The 13,564-nt window shown below is 41.8% G+C and overlaps 1 protein-coding gene across 1 annotated transcript in view; it reads left to right on the top strand.

Annotated features, from left to right (window-relative positions):
- Positions 1–13,564, top strand: part of DNAH11 (dynein axonemal heavy chain 11) — a 372,691-nt gene that overhangs the window by 207,450 nt on the left and 151,677 nt on the right. Inside the window, exons 49-54 of the mRNA XM_071215123.1 lie at positions 577–816; positions 2,313–2,474; positions 2,741–2,934; positions 6,522–6,684; positions 7,585–7,708; positions 8,314–8,456. Coding sequence (XP_071071224.1) covers positions 577–816; positions 2,313–2,474; positions 2,741–2,934; positions 6,522–6,684; positions 7,585–7,708; positions 8,314–8,456 — 1,026 coding nt within the window. The remainder of the gene's footprint in view (positions 1–576; positions 817–2,312; positions 2,475–2,740; positions 2,935–6,521; positions 6,685–7,584; positions 7,709–8,313; positions 8,457–13,564) is intronic.

Below are 13,564 nucleotides of genomic sequence, written 5' to 3'. Positions count from 1 at the left end.
TGATTTGTGGAGCTCTTGAGTTTAAATTAGGGCTCCTACTGGATGTTTGGTTAAGCATGAGAGTTTTTAGTAATATCAGTGACAGAACAACAGCTGCCACCACCACTACCCCCTCTCCAGCATACAGCAGTGAGTGCCGCGTACTCTCCCAGCAGCAGTCAGCTGGGGGTCAGCTAGGCGACTGCCGGTCTTGGCTGGGCTCGTTCACATGTCTTGGTATTGTCTGTCTGTCAGCTTATCTGGGCAGGCTTTGGCTGGAGCAACTGGGACAACATGGTTTCATGAGTCTCTCACCCTTCAGCAGTCTTGCAGAATTCACGGCACAGGCATAGGCTCAAGATGCTTAAAAGACAAATGAAAATACACAAGCCTCTGACAGTGACCGGCACACTGTTGTTTCATCTCATTCTGTGGTTCAAGCAAGTCACATGTCCGAGCCCAGAGTCAGAGTGGAAGGCATTTACAAACTTAACATGGCAAAGGCGGGCGTGTGAAACTTTGGGGCCATTTTTTGCAATCTTCTGGGACCCTTTTAATCCCTATTTTATAGAACACTTATTTTGTCTTTCTTTTCAGAGACATTTCACAGTGTTTGCATTCAACTTCCCATCCTTGGAAGCCCTAAACACTATCTGTAGCCAAATCCTTGGTTTCCACTTCCAGCAACAAGCATTTGATCCATCGGTTCTCAGGAGTGGCCCCACTTTGATCCAGGCAATAATCGCATTCCATCAGATCATGACGCATCACTTTTTGCCCACTGCTATTAAATTCCACTACATCTTCAACCTGAGAGACCTGTCAAACATTTTTCAGGTACCTTGAATACTCTGTGTTATGCCTTTTGGTTAGATGAATAATTATAGTAACATTAATAGTGTTCATTTACAGAATTTAGGGTTAAATTACACTAAGAACTTAAGTTTTTTCATTTGAAAATAAAAGTCTCTAAGAGGTAAATAGAGCAGGTATATTATTTCCATTTTATCAAGTGGTTCCCCTCGGACTGTATCGTGACTTAGCAATAAGAGCCAGGGTAGAAACCTGGATTCCCTGTTTCATTTCTTCCTTAAAAAGTTTGAATGCTTTTTAATGCCAAGACAGAGGGAACTCTAGTCATGGTTTTACATAAAACATCTTTGGGTGATATGATTTTTAAAGGTCTGTCAAGAGAAATTATAATCTGTCCAATTGCTGGATCGTTTTGGTTTGATATTGATAGTTAATTTGCTTGCCTGGCGAAAGGACATTGTTGATGTGTTTGCTTTAGAAAGGAAATCCCAGAGGGAAGTTAACAATTTTTTAAATCCAACAAATGTGTTCTGCCCTATATAGTAATCTAACTGGAAGGTTAATTGTAGCTCAAAGCTTTCTTCTAAGAGATTGTGAATAGGTTAAATATGAAAACCTCGTAGGATTTATTTGTGCTTGATGTTTTTCCCCCTTTCCATTTTATGACCCTCTTTTCTAAAGGCCTCCACAATTGGCCCCAAACCATAACACAGCATCAGACACTGGCCTCTTAAGAACTAGGACCTTAGCTTTTCATCTCTGTTTTTCTAGCACCTGACATAAAGACCATGCTCCATAAAGTGTCATTAACAAGGCATTGTTTAAGTCTTAGAAGACCAGGGCAGGGAGGCTGTAGATGAATGGAATGGGAGGCCTGCCTGTGCCCACTTCCAGCCCAGTCTGGAGCATTTTGCAGCTTACTTCTCCACCACCCTCTTGGGTTCTGCTCTGAGTTCAGAGAAGCCGACTCTCTCGGCGAGGAGTGGGTCCTTGTGATTCCAGGTTATTGAAGGGTGGTGCTGGCTGGGGTTGGGAGTTCCAAGTTTTCTCCTACACCCAGATCTACCTGCAAGTATGACTTTGGACCTTTTACTTTTGGTCTCATCGTCTTCTATGAAATGAAGGAGTTAGACCAGGTGATATCAAAGGTTTGTAGAATGACAAAAAAAAATTATATGATCATGTGACTTTCATGCTAGCTGTTTGAACTTTGGTTTTGTAAACTCAATCTATTAGATGTACTAGGCACAAGTACCCAGATATGTTATTTAGTTTTGAGGTTGGCTCTTGAAAGACAGTCTTAGTAGCACTCCTAAAAATGGGCTTAATAATATTAAATTTTAAAAAATTTGCTTATCAAAGGGTAAAACTACTAATACATATGTACTACTATTTTAATTTTTATTTTAACTTAACAAAGTGCATAATTCACTTAAATAAAATGTTGAAGAAAAATTGTATCATCTTGGTATGTCATCAGCTTCTGAACTAAAAGTATTTTTCCCATTCTTGCCTTATAGGGGATTTTATTTGCTTCGCCTGAATGTTTAAAGAATCCAAATGATTTAATACGCTTGTGGCTTCATGAGTCTTCCCGTGTTTATGGAGACAAACTGATAAGTACAAAGGATTGTGATTTGTTCCAGAAAAAAATGCTGGAAACTGCTTATAAATTTTTTGAAGTAAGTATATGGATGTCAGAGGTAATTGTTTCGTCTGGCACTGATTGATATTGGGGCAGAAGTTAGATAAAGATGTGAGTGAATTGTGTGTTTGCTTTTCTAAAACAACTGTGATTCTAAAATATACTTGGTCTGTACTTAGAAACATTCCACCCACTTAATCATGGCTTGATCTGCAAGTTTTTCCCTTGATAGATCTCTCTGTCCCCAAATGAATCATTCTGGATGGTTGACTTAACCATTTTTTTCTTTTCCTCTTTCTACAGGGTGTGGACAATCAAGTGCTGCTTCAACAGCCCCTCATTTATTGCCACTTTGCTAATGGGGGGAAAGATCCACGCTATATGCCAGTGAAGGACTGGGAGGCACTGAAGATGCTTCTTACAGAAATGTTAGACAACTACAACGAGCTAAATGCTGCTATGCACCTAGTTTTATTTGAAGATGCCATGCAACATGTGTGAGTTGATGAGTTATGATGCCTTTGTCACTCTTTCTATATGGATATGTGTATGTACATATGTGTGTGTGTGTGTACACTTGCAATTTCTATATAGATATGTGTATGTACATATGTGTGTATGTGTGTGTGTGTGTGTACACACACATGCAATTTCTTGGTTTTCTGGGTCTTCTCAATTACTTTGGTAACTGTTGTTGGAATAGCTCATACTAAGCACTGTGAACTGTCACCTGTCCTGGTGTAGAGCTTCTCTGACAAGGCTCTCTCGCCTCCTGGATAGGACACCTCTGTGCAGTGCGCACAGTAGGTAACCATCCACAGCATCCTTGCCCTCAGGTGGTGTTCTAGGTGCTGGGGACCCAGCAGCCAACAAAACAGACCAGTCTCTTCTGTAATTGAGCTTCCATTTTAGTGCTGGCCAACTATAAGGAAATGAACAAATAAATGAGCAAGAAAAATATCTTAAAGTGATGTGTTATGCTGAGAAATAAAATCGTCTGAGTATTGATTTTGGGGGTCCGAATAAATTTTAGCTAGCAGATCACTTTGCAAATATGGAAACCATGAGTAATGAGGGCTGACTTATGTACATTCCCAGGAAGTGACTGCATTTCTGCCTGAAGAAGTGACACTTAAGGTGAGAGCTAAATGCGAAGCAGGAGCCAGGCAGGCAAAGATCTGGAGAAAGAACCTTCTAGCCAGAGGGCAGATTTCAGGCCCACAGGCAGAAACGAGCTTGGAAGTTTGAGGAATGGAAAGTGGCCAGAGTGGCTACAGGGTAAAGAAAAAGTGGGGCGAGCGGCATATGAGAAGGGAGAGGTAGAAACGAGCCTTACTTACAAAGGGCATTTCCTTGTAACCAGGTGAGAAGTTTGGGTTTTATTCTAAGTGTACTGAAAAGCTATGGTTGGATTTTAGGATGGGAATGACATGATCTGAGGTATAGTTTAAGCAGCTCAGCGTTGCTGCTTTCTGTCCACTACAACTGTCCTAATACCAAGTCACCATCCTCTCTCACTGGCTTTTATAATAACTGAAATTTGAACAAAGACTAAAAAGCATGAAGTCATCATTCGAAGCAAGGTAAGAAATGGACCAGTAGCCACATCTGCTGCTTTTATTTGGATGTATCTCTAAAAAAGAGTTAAAACTTAACAGGCAGAGATTTGGACAGTCATTAGCAGTCCAAGGAGCCCCTGCAGGAGCAGGGCACGGGGTTCTAAGACCCGTTGGGGCAGTGCGTCCTCCAGAGCAGATCGCCTTTGTCAACAAGCTTCCTTGGCTGCTTCATCCTTCCTGCACCTAAAGATGGCTTTTTCCTACTTTTTGTGCTCCTTAGCTTAAAAAAAAAACACCCAAATATGGAACTTTTGCTTTTAAGTAAGTACTGAATGTATTTTCTACAAAATAAGGATGGAGCAACTTTTCTGTCTTGTCAGTAAAACAAAAACAAGGGGAGGAAAAAGGAAAGAAGAATGGAAGGAAAAAAATGTAGAAATTCAATTTTAGAAGATTTAACTTTCCTAAGTGGTAAAATGTTTAGGCCAAGGGCCTAAGAGAAATTTAGGAGTCCTCTCTCTTGTCACCTGTTGTGAGCATGCTAAATATTGATTGTTTTGGGGAAGCAGACTTGGCCCAATGGATAGGGCGTCCACCTACCACATGGCAGGTCCAGGGTTCAAACCTAGGGTCTCCTGCCCCATGTGATGAGCTGGCCCATGCACAGTGCTGATACGCACAAGGAGTGCCGTGCCATGCAGGGGTGTCCCCCACGTAGGGGAGCCCCATGCGCAAGGAGTGTGCCCCCCAAGGAGATCTGACCTGTGTGAAAAAAGCGCAGCCTGCCCAGGAAGTGGTGCCATACACACGGAGAGACGACGCAGCAAGTTGATACAACAGAAAGAGAAACAGATTCCGGGTGCCACTGACAAGAATACAAGCAGACACAGAAAAACACACAGCAAATGGAAAAAGAGAGCAGACAACTGAGGGGCAGGGGCGGGGAAGGGGAGAGAAATAAATTTTTTAAAAATCTTAAAAAATATATATATATATTGATTGTTTTATTGATCCTTTTGCAGTTGTAATCTGGTCATGAAGACAGAGGAAGTTTTAAATAGAACTTTTTTTAAATTTATTTCTGTCCCCATATCCCCCTCCATTGTCTGCTCTCTGTGTCCATTTGCTGTGTGTTCTTCTGTGTCTGCTTGTATTCTTGTCAGTAGTACCAGGAATCTGTGTCTCTTTCTGTTGTGACACCCTTGCATGGCACAGCACTCCTTGCACGCATCAGCACTGTGCATGGGCCAGCTCACCATACGAGCCAGGAGGCCCTGGGTTTGAACCCTGGACCTCCCATGTGGTAAGTGGATGCTCTAGCCATTGAGCCAAATCTGCTTCCCTTAAATAGAACTTAAGACTGCAGCAGTAAATGAGTAATTAGCACCGTTTCTGATTGGACTAGTGTGTACTGATTGCATATACCCGGTATCAGGGCTCGAGTGAAACAAATTTCCCATTGACACTGAGGGAAAAGATCTTCCTGTGTGATCCTTCAGCATGGGATTCTCAGTAGCCTAAGAGGGAAGTTGTTTCTTTGATCAGGAATTATGAGCTAGAAGCTTATTGACCCAGTGTTAGAAATGATTTAAGAGCGTGTCCTTGAATATGATACAAAGGGATTTTGCCACTTAGAGAATTCTGGTGAGGTAAAAACCTCATAGCATATGTTAAAATGAAATGAAAACCTTGCTTTGCAGCTTGGGATATCACTCCTGTCAGAGTAATTTTATGTCTTTTCCAAGGTTGTTTTGTTGTGTGGTCATGTAAAATCCAGTGGGATTACTGAGCTTGTAAAAATGGCCTGACTTTTCAGTTATTGGAATTTTCAGGAAATGCCCACACATGCTAGTCCTAGGATAAGTGATCCCACTTCATTTGTTCAAAAAGCACTATTATGTCCTCCCATGGCCCCCTGGGTGGACTGTGGGAGAGTGTGGGCTATGGGGTGGACCATTGACCATGAGGTGCAGCGGTGCTCAGAGATGTATTCACCAAGTGCAATGAATGTCTCATGATGATGGAGGAGGTTGCTGTTATGGGGAGAGGAGTGGGGTGAGGGGGTGGGGGGCATATGGGAACCCCTTATTTTTAAAATATAACATTAAAAAAATAAAGAGAAAAAAAAAACAAAAAACCTCTACTTACATTAAAAGAAAAAAATGCATCTAATGGGCATTAAGGGCATAGAGTTTTAAGTTCATTTCAGAAAAGCAATCTAGAGCAAATAAGGTGGACATCCAGAGTCTTGCATTTGGATATCTGTATCCTTATATTCTATTTTCTGTTTATATTAGTATTTATAATATAATTATGACATATTGCTTCAACAGAGCTCATGTTTTGATCCTGTTATTAACACGGGAAAGTTTGTCAAGAAAATGCGTTGAGGGCAGAGTCTGAATGAAGACTAATCTAAAATCTAAATAAATCTAACTAAAATATAAATAATCCAAAGGGGCAGGGGGCATGATCCTAGGTCATTCTGGAATTCATGCTATAGTGCATGTTCCTTCTTTCACCAGGTGTCGCATCAGTCGAATCTTGAGAGCCCCCCAGGGCTATGCCCTCCTGATTGGCGTGGGGGGCAGTGGCAAGCAGAGCCTGTCTCGGCTGGCCGCTTACATTTGCAACCTTGAGGTGTTTCAGATCACTTTGATGGAAGGCTATGGAATCCAGGAACTTCGTGTGAGTAGAAATGATAGGCAATGCTTTTCACCTTTCTGTTCGGTGTAAAAAGTATAAGCTGAAAATAGGCATGTCTGCCATGACTTCTGGAATTGGCCAAGGCTTCCTGGGCCATGGGAGGAGGGAAAGCTCTTCAGAGTATTTTAAGGTTTACCTTCAGCTGTTTTGCCTTCATGCTCAAACTAGCAATCATAAATTCTGATACTTTGGCTCATAAAATATTTTACTTGTTTACACAAATGTGTTTTCACCCTGCATTAACCAAACCTAATAATCCTATATGATAGAGAGGAAAAAAAATACTTCCTTTCCAAATGCAAGTAGATTTCTTCCACTTTGCATAAAAATATAAAAATAAAATGCCTGGAAATAGCTCACTCAAGAAACTCTAATGGGTTTTTAAGTTTTTGCTTTTTAATCACAATAGTCCTTATAGTTTGTGAAAAGTGCTATTTTAAACCAAAAAACCAAACCACATGCTTTTAATATTATTAACCAAAAGAGAAATAGACAAACAAGAACTGTTTTCAATGAAACAGACAATTACTGAAATGAGCAGATGACTTCCTTTTACTGCGTTGCTTGACAAAGTCATCACTGAATTTATTTTTGCACTGTTGGAAGGGAGTTGTCATTAGCCAACAGCCTCTTTTCATTCCGGTGCTGTATTAAGCCACAAACTTGGAGCTCCTCATTATATGCCGGAAATGGAGGTGATGTACTGCTGCTCTTCTGTCCTGTAACATGGTAACTAAAAGGAAAGAATAAGTAAACAGAGAGGGAAGGCAGAACGCTGCTCTCATGGTGTCCTTACTCAGTTCTTCCCAGCAACCGCCCCACTTCCCTAACCTCACATCAGCATTTTAACAAAGCATGAATGATTGCTTCCTCTGCTTACAGGTAGATCTTGCCAATTTGTACATCAGAACTGGAGCCAAGAACATGCCCACTGTGTTCCTGCTGACAGATGCCCAGGTTCTAGATGAGAGCTTTCTGGTGCTGATTAATGACTTGCTGGCATCAGGTGATTAAAGCAACACATTTCGTGAAAGATCTTCCCCAATGACAAATTATCTGTAGTTTCAGTGAACTTTAAAGAGAGATAATTTGTCTTTGAGATGTTGGCTGGGGCAGTCTTTGGGGAGAAACCTATAAACCTAACTAACTTGAGGTGTGTTGCTTTTAGGCTGCTTATGGATGTGAAGTGCCTTAAAGCGGCCTTTACTGAAATCAGTGTTATTTCTACATGTGTGGGTTTACCGGGTGTGGTCATCGTAGCATGTCCTTGATCTGTTGTGTGTTTTGTAAATCTGGAAAGAAAAATGGCCATCCTGATTCCAGACTCCTGTTTTATCACTTAAGCTGAACTTAGTAATTAACATTTCGTGTGTTAAGAAGTCATTGTTCTTTAACTTCTATGTTTGTCAGTTTTCTAATTCGTAGAATGGTGATGAGAATTACGACTAATTCTTAGAGTTGTTCTGAATATTAAATGGACTAATATTTATAAAGCACTTGAAACAGTGTCTAGGATAAATAAATAACATTTATTGAAGACTTAAAAAAAAAGTCATAGCCAAAATTTAAATTTTGCTGGTCTTTCAGTAATTCTCATTCTTTTGGGAGCAGGAGAAATCCCAGATCTGTTCAGTACTGAAGACATGGATAGGATAAATTCTGGAATGCATAATGAAGTCCGCAGTCTGGGTATGGCTGACTCCAGAGAAAATTGTTGGAAGTTCTTTTTGGCCAGGGTACGACTACAGCTCAAAGTAAGAAACACTTGCTTTATGGAAGAAATGCTATTTAAAACCTGTGTTGGAACTATGATATGGTTCTATTTCTGCATTCGTATTATTGGTGTGGATTTCAGTCATTTATTTTGTAAGGCTAGTCATTCATTCATTTCAAAAGGACATTGACATTTGTACATGCCTTGGTCTGGAATGTGCCTTCCTGAAGTTTCCCATGGTGCTGGATTCCTGCAAAGCATTGTGCTGAGCAGTGAGAGGGAGACTCAGTTGAACTGGACTTTGTCCTTGTAGTGTTGACACTGTTGTAGGGGACAGGAGACAACCACAGATCATGACACAAGGCAAATGTAAATAGTGCCATGGGAATGGCATAAATGAAACATCAAGGGATTGCAGAGGTGTGTGACATCCTTCCTACCTGGAGTCGGTCCTCCTGCAGGGGCTAGTGGGTCTTGTGGCATGTGGCATGTGTGGGTTGGGATTCATGGGGAAGTGACAGAGTGGGGAGGAACTTTCTGCCAGAGGACATGGTGTTTCCATTAGGGTCGGGGTAAACCACACAGTACATGTTTGGAGAAACCGAGATAGCACTAAATGACTGGAACTTGGGGTGGGAAGATGAGGTCAGTAAAGCTGGGGAAGTATTGGGATGAGGCAAGGAGTTTATAAATCATTAAGTGAGCAGTGGAGCAAGTTCTGAATTAAGGAACTGTTCATTATGTCAGTACTTCAAGAAAATCAACTGGGTAGTATTGGGAATGTCTCTGATGGCAATAAGACAACATACATAGAACACAAGGTATAAGATGATAAACACTGAATTATGCCAGCAGAATTGATAAAATATAGGTAGTACTGACAGATTTGAAGATCTGGCTTGCAAGAGTATGAGGCTGAAAGCTTTTAGATTAAACTTTCAGAATGCTACTTTCTGTTTTAAAAACAAATTGGAATATGACTAAAATGAAAATTAAGCACATGAAAATTCATTGTTAATGCTTATTCTCTATTCCTTTCTTTTTGTTACCTTTTGAGAACTCCATGAATTATTTTTCTATCTAAAGAGGTTTAAAACTCATTCTTCAATTTTTTTCACCTTTGCTTACAAATCATTGTGTCTGATGATACTGTGAGTTTGAATTCATTTAAAAACATCACACAGCTGTTGGAAACATTCATCCAAAAATAATTTGAATACCTATATTCCCTTACTATTAATTTAGTGAATATTTATTGAGGAAAGAGTGTGTATCCAGTACTTATATAACATTTACTTGTATATACATTTAAATAAGATAATATGTGGGAGATTGTTATAGGCATGTTACAAGCACACATATATAAAATACATATGCAATATGCTGAAAACAATTTCCCACAAACTATCTCACTTAAATTTTACAAGAATATTATAGAAACTGAGACCTAACAATTGAAGCAACTTGCCCGAAGTCATGTAGTTGATAAGAAACCACATCAGGACTTGAACCCAGGTCTTTGGATTTTAAAGGCTTGGCAATTTCTTCTGTGATTTAAAAAAAAAAATTAATATGGTGAGGAAATCACTGATAAAAACCAAAGTTTAGTGCATTGAAATATGATTTATGTATAATTTCTAGATATTCAAATAAAGAATTTTAAATGTTTAAGATATACTATCTCTAGCTACCAGAATTTAGATTAAAGGTGACATCTTGGTTAAAGTGACTTTAATAGATCCCAGAAATGTTGCGTTACTACAACCACAATGGAAAATTCACTATGCTATAATGAAGAGGAAAAAAAAAAAAAAGAAACTTGGAGCTGGACAACATGACAACATGGGCCCAAACTCCAACTTTCCTACATGCTAGTGGGATGACACCTGCCAATCATTCCTCTGGGCACCCCTGCCAGTGCATGGTCTCTGTACCTCACAGTGTGGTTGCATGAAGAAAACTGTCTTGTGTTCAAGGGACTGTGCATCACAGTACACGTAGGAGGTATAGTTTTGATCATCATTGTTATCCTGAAAAGGATCACATGCTCTAGTAGGTTGAATGGTGCTCCCCAAAATGCATCCCCACCTGGAACCTCAGAATGTGACCTTATTTGTAAAGATATTGAGATAAAATCATCCTGGGTTTTGGGTGGACCCAAAATCCAATGACCAGTGTCCTTCAAAGAAGAGGAAAGGACATACACACACACACAGAAGGCTGTGTGCAGGGGAAGGCAGAGACTGGAGTTATGCCCTGGAGCAGGAGCACATGTGGCCAGCAGAGGCTAGAAGAGGCAGGGCAGGCTTCTTCCTGGGGTCCTCAGGAGTAGGTGTGTGGCCCTGCTGGCACCTTGTTTTCAGACTTACTGTTTCCAGAACTGTGAGAAAATAGATTTCTGTTGTTTTAAGCCACCCAGTTGTGGCACTTTGTTATGGCAGCCTGAGGGAATTAAGATGCCCCGATGACCCAACCTTAGAAATATCTTAACTGCAGTGTTATCAGGTGAGCTATAGCAAAAGCCCTTGAACAAACTGCATCAAGGAAAATTTAACAAAGACCATGTCAGATGTTTCCTTGAAATGAACTTGAGCAAGGGAGTCAAGATATCATTACTATCTCTCTTCACAACATTCAGAAAAAAAGATATGCATACATACACATACATGCATACATATATATACATGTATATACGTGTGTATGTGTATTTATCTATTATGTTATTTGTGCCACAAGTCAAGTCAATAGTATTATACTGTGAGTGGTGCAAAAAAGTTAAAATCCTTGATCTAAATAGCTTACTATCTCGTTTGGAAATACATATGAATAAATAAGTGTGAAACAATGAAAGAACTACAAATGTGGGACTATATGATCATGAACCAGGAAGAAATGGGTGTGAGCAAAAGAAGAGCTCAGTTGTGAGGTGATGGGAGAAGGCTCTGTGACTGAGGTGGGTCTTGAGGTATGTGCTAAGGGTGGTAACGTTTTGAGGTAGAAGGGAATGAGTGTGTCTGTCAGGGGCAGGACATGATCAAAAGCCTATTATGGGAAAAGTGGGGGAGGGGGCAAGATGGCGGCTGAGTGAACATCCCTGTTAGAGTCTTCTGCAGGGAATCGGCTGGGTGGCGTTGGAGACTCTTTGGGACCGGATTGTTTCGGGATTTTTGCTGGTCCGGAGGTGTCTGGACATCGATTTGGAGGGAAGGTAACAGAGAGGATTCGTCTGTGAAATATACACGGAGATCCCAGCTACCTGCAGAGGATTCCCTTCTTGGGTAGGCGGAGACGAGGCATCTAGCCCCGCTCGGTGGGGCTGAGCCAGGCCGGGCCGGGCCGCGGTAGCGTTTGGAGCCGGGCGGGGCCGGTGCAGGCCCCGGCTGCGGGCCGCGGTAGCGCTTGGAGCCGGGCGGGGCCGGTGCAGGCCCCGGCGGCGGGCCGCGGTAGCGCTTGGAGCCGGGCGGGGCCGGTGCAGGCCCCGGCGGCGGGCCGCGGTAGCGCTTGGAGCCGGGCGGGGCCGGTGCAGGCCCCGGCGGCGGGCCGCGGTAGCGCTTGGAGCCGGGCGGGGCCGGTGCAGGCCCCGGCTGCGGGCCGCGGTAGCGTTTGGAGCCGGGCGGGCCTGGGTCAGGCCGCGGCGGGTACGGAGCCGGGCAGGGCCGGTCCAGGCCGCAGTGGCGGGAGGTGGATGCCGGAGCCGGCTGGGCCGCTGTAGCGAGCGGAGCTGGGCGGAGCCAGGCCAGGCCAAGGCGGCGTGAGGAGCCGGGCAGAGCCGGTCCAAGCCTCCGCGGCGGGCGGAGCCGGGCCTGCGGAGGGGTTTCTGTTTTTTTTTGTTTTTTTTTTTGTTTGTTTGTTTTTTTAATTTTACTTAAATTTTTTTTTTTTTTTTTTTTTTTTTTTTTTGAGCATCTGCAGTACTGGGGAGTTCGTGGGCCCTGGGCGGCCTATTGGGGGTTTGTGGGAAGGGAGGTGCTTGCAGACCCATTTGGGCAGACAGACGGGGGGGTTTTAGGGCAAAGCGGGGGGAAGTTGTTGTTTTAGATAGTGTTGCAATTGTGACACGTGTGTACCTGTATCTCTCTTCTCCCTATCCGTTCCCCACCGTTTGCCCATCCTCTTTTTCTTTCTTCATTTCTTCTTGCCTTTCTTTTTTCTCTATTATAATTAGTTTGTTTTTTTTTTTTGTTTGTTTTTTTTCGGTTTTCTCTTTCCCTCTTGTCCCTCATCTTCCACTTATTTTTACTTTAATTCAAGTATACAATAGGTGCTACAGGGAACACCTCACATTTGCTGGGTTTTCCCATCCTCCACTGCCTCATTTCTGTGTGAACTGATTTAGGCTACCTACACTATCCCCCTTCCCCTGCATCTTGATATCCACTATCATCTACTGTCTCTCCTATATTCCACCCCCCACCTCCCGTTCTTTGATCCACAAAGTGTCTAACTCTTAATTTCTAATACCTTTGTTCTGTTTTCTGTCTATTATCCACTCTTGAAACTATTACCTTTCTTTTCTTTTTCCCTCTCTCATGAAAACAATAGCTGTGTAGTTCATACCATATTCCTCCCAAATTCAGTCATCAACTTCATAAAAGGTACTCTACCTACAGCTATAACTCTATACAATCTACATGAATCTAACCTCCATCCTTCCAGATCTCATATTCCTGCTTTATTAACATACATCACCAATACAACTTTACACTTTTCCCTTGCTTACACAATTGCCTTTCCCCAACACTAATACTTTCCTCTAAAGTGAACTTAACCAACAACAAGTAACTAGAATAAGAAGATAAAAGTGACAAAGAGAAGATATAACACCTGTGCAAAAATAACAACTAATTAACCTCCAAGAGCAGACAAAGAAGCTAAGGAACTGATTAAATTCGTCAAAATAAAGAGATGACCAGAAAGCAACAAAAATCTACGAACCAAACCAATAATCAGGAAAACATGGCTGAATCCAATCAACAAACCAATAATCACGAAGGGGAGCAAAACTTGGCACAAGCAATGAAAGATCTCAGAACATTTATCACCGACAAAATTGATGCAGTAATGAAAGAGGTTAACAACATGAAGACATCACTTGGAGGGGAAATTGCAGACATACGCAAAAACATAACAGATATGATGGGAATGAAC

This window comes from Dasypus novemcinctus, chromosome 5, assembly GCF_030445035.2.
Source record: "Dasypus novemcinctus isolate mDasNov1 chromosome 5, mDasNov1.1.hap2, whole genome shotgun sequence".
In the NCBI taxonomy this organism is placed as follows: domain Eukaryota; kingdom Metazoa; phylum Chordata; class Mammalia; order Cingulata; family Dasypodidae; genus Dasypus; species Dasypus novemcinctus.
Note: the sequence above shows the minus strand (reverse complement) of the source record. Positions and strands in the feature narration are given on the sequence as shown.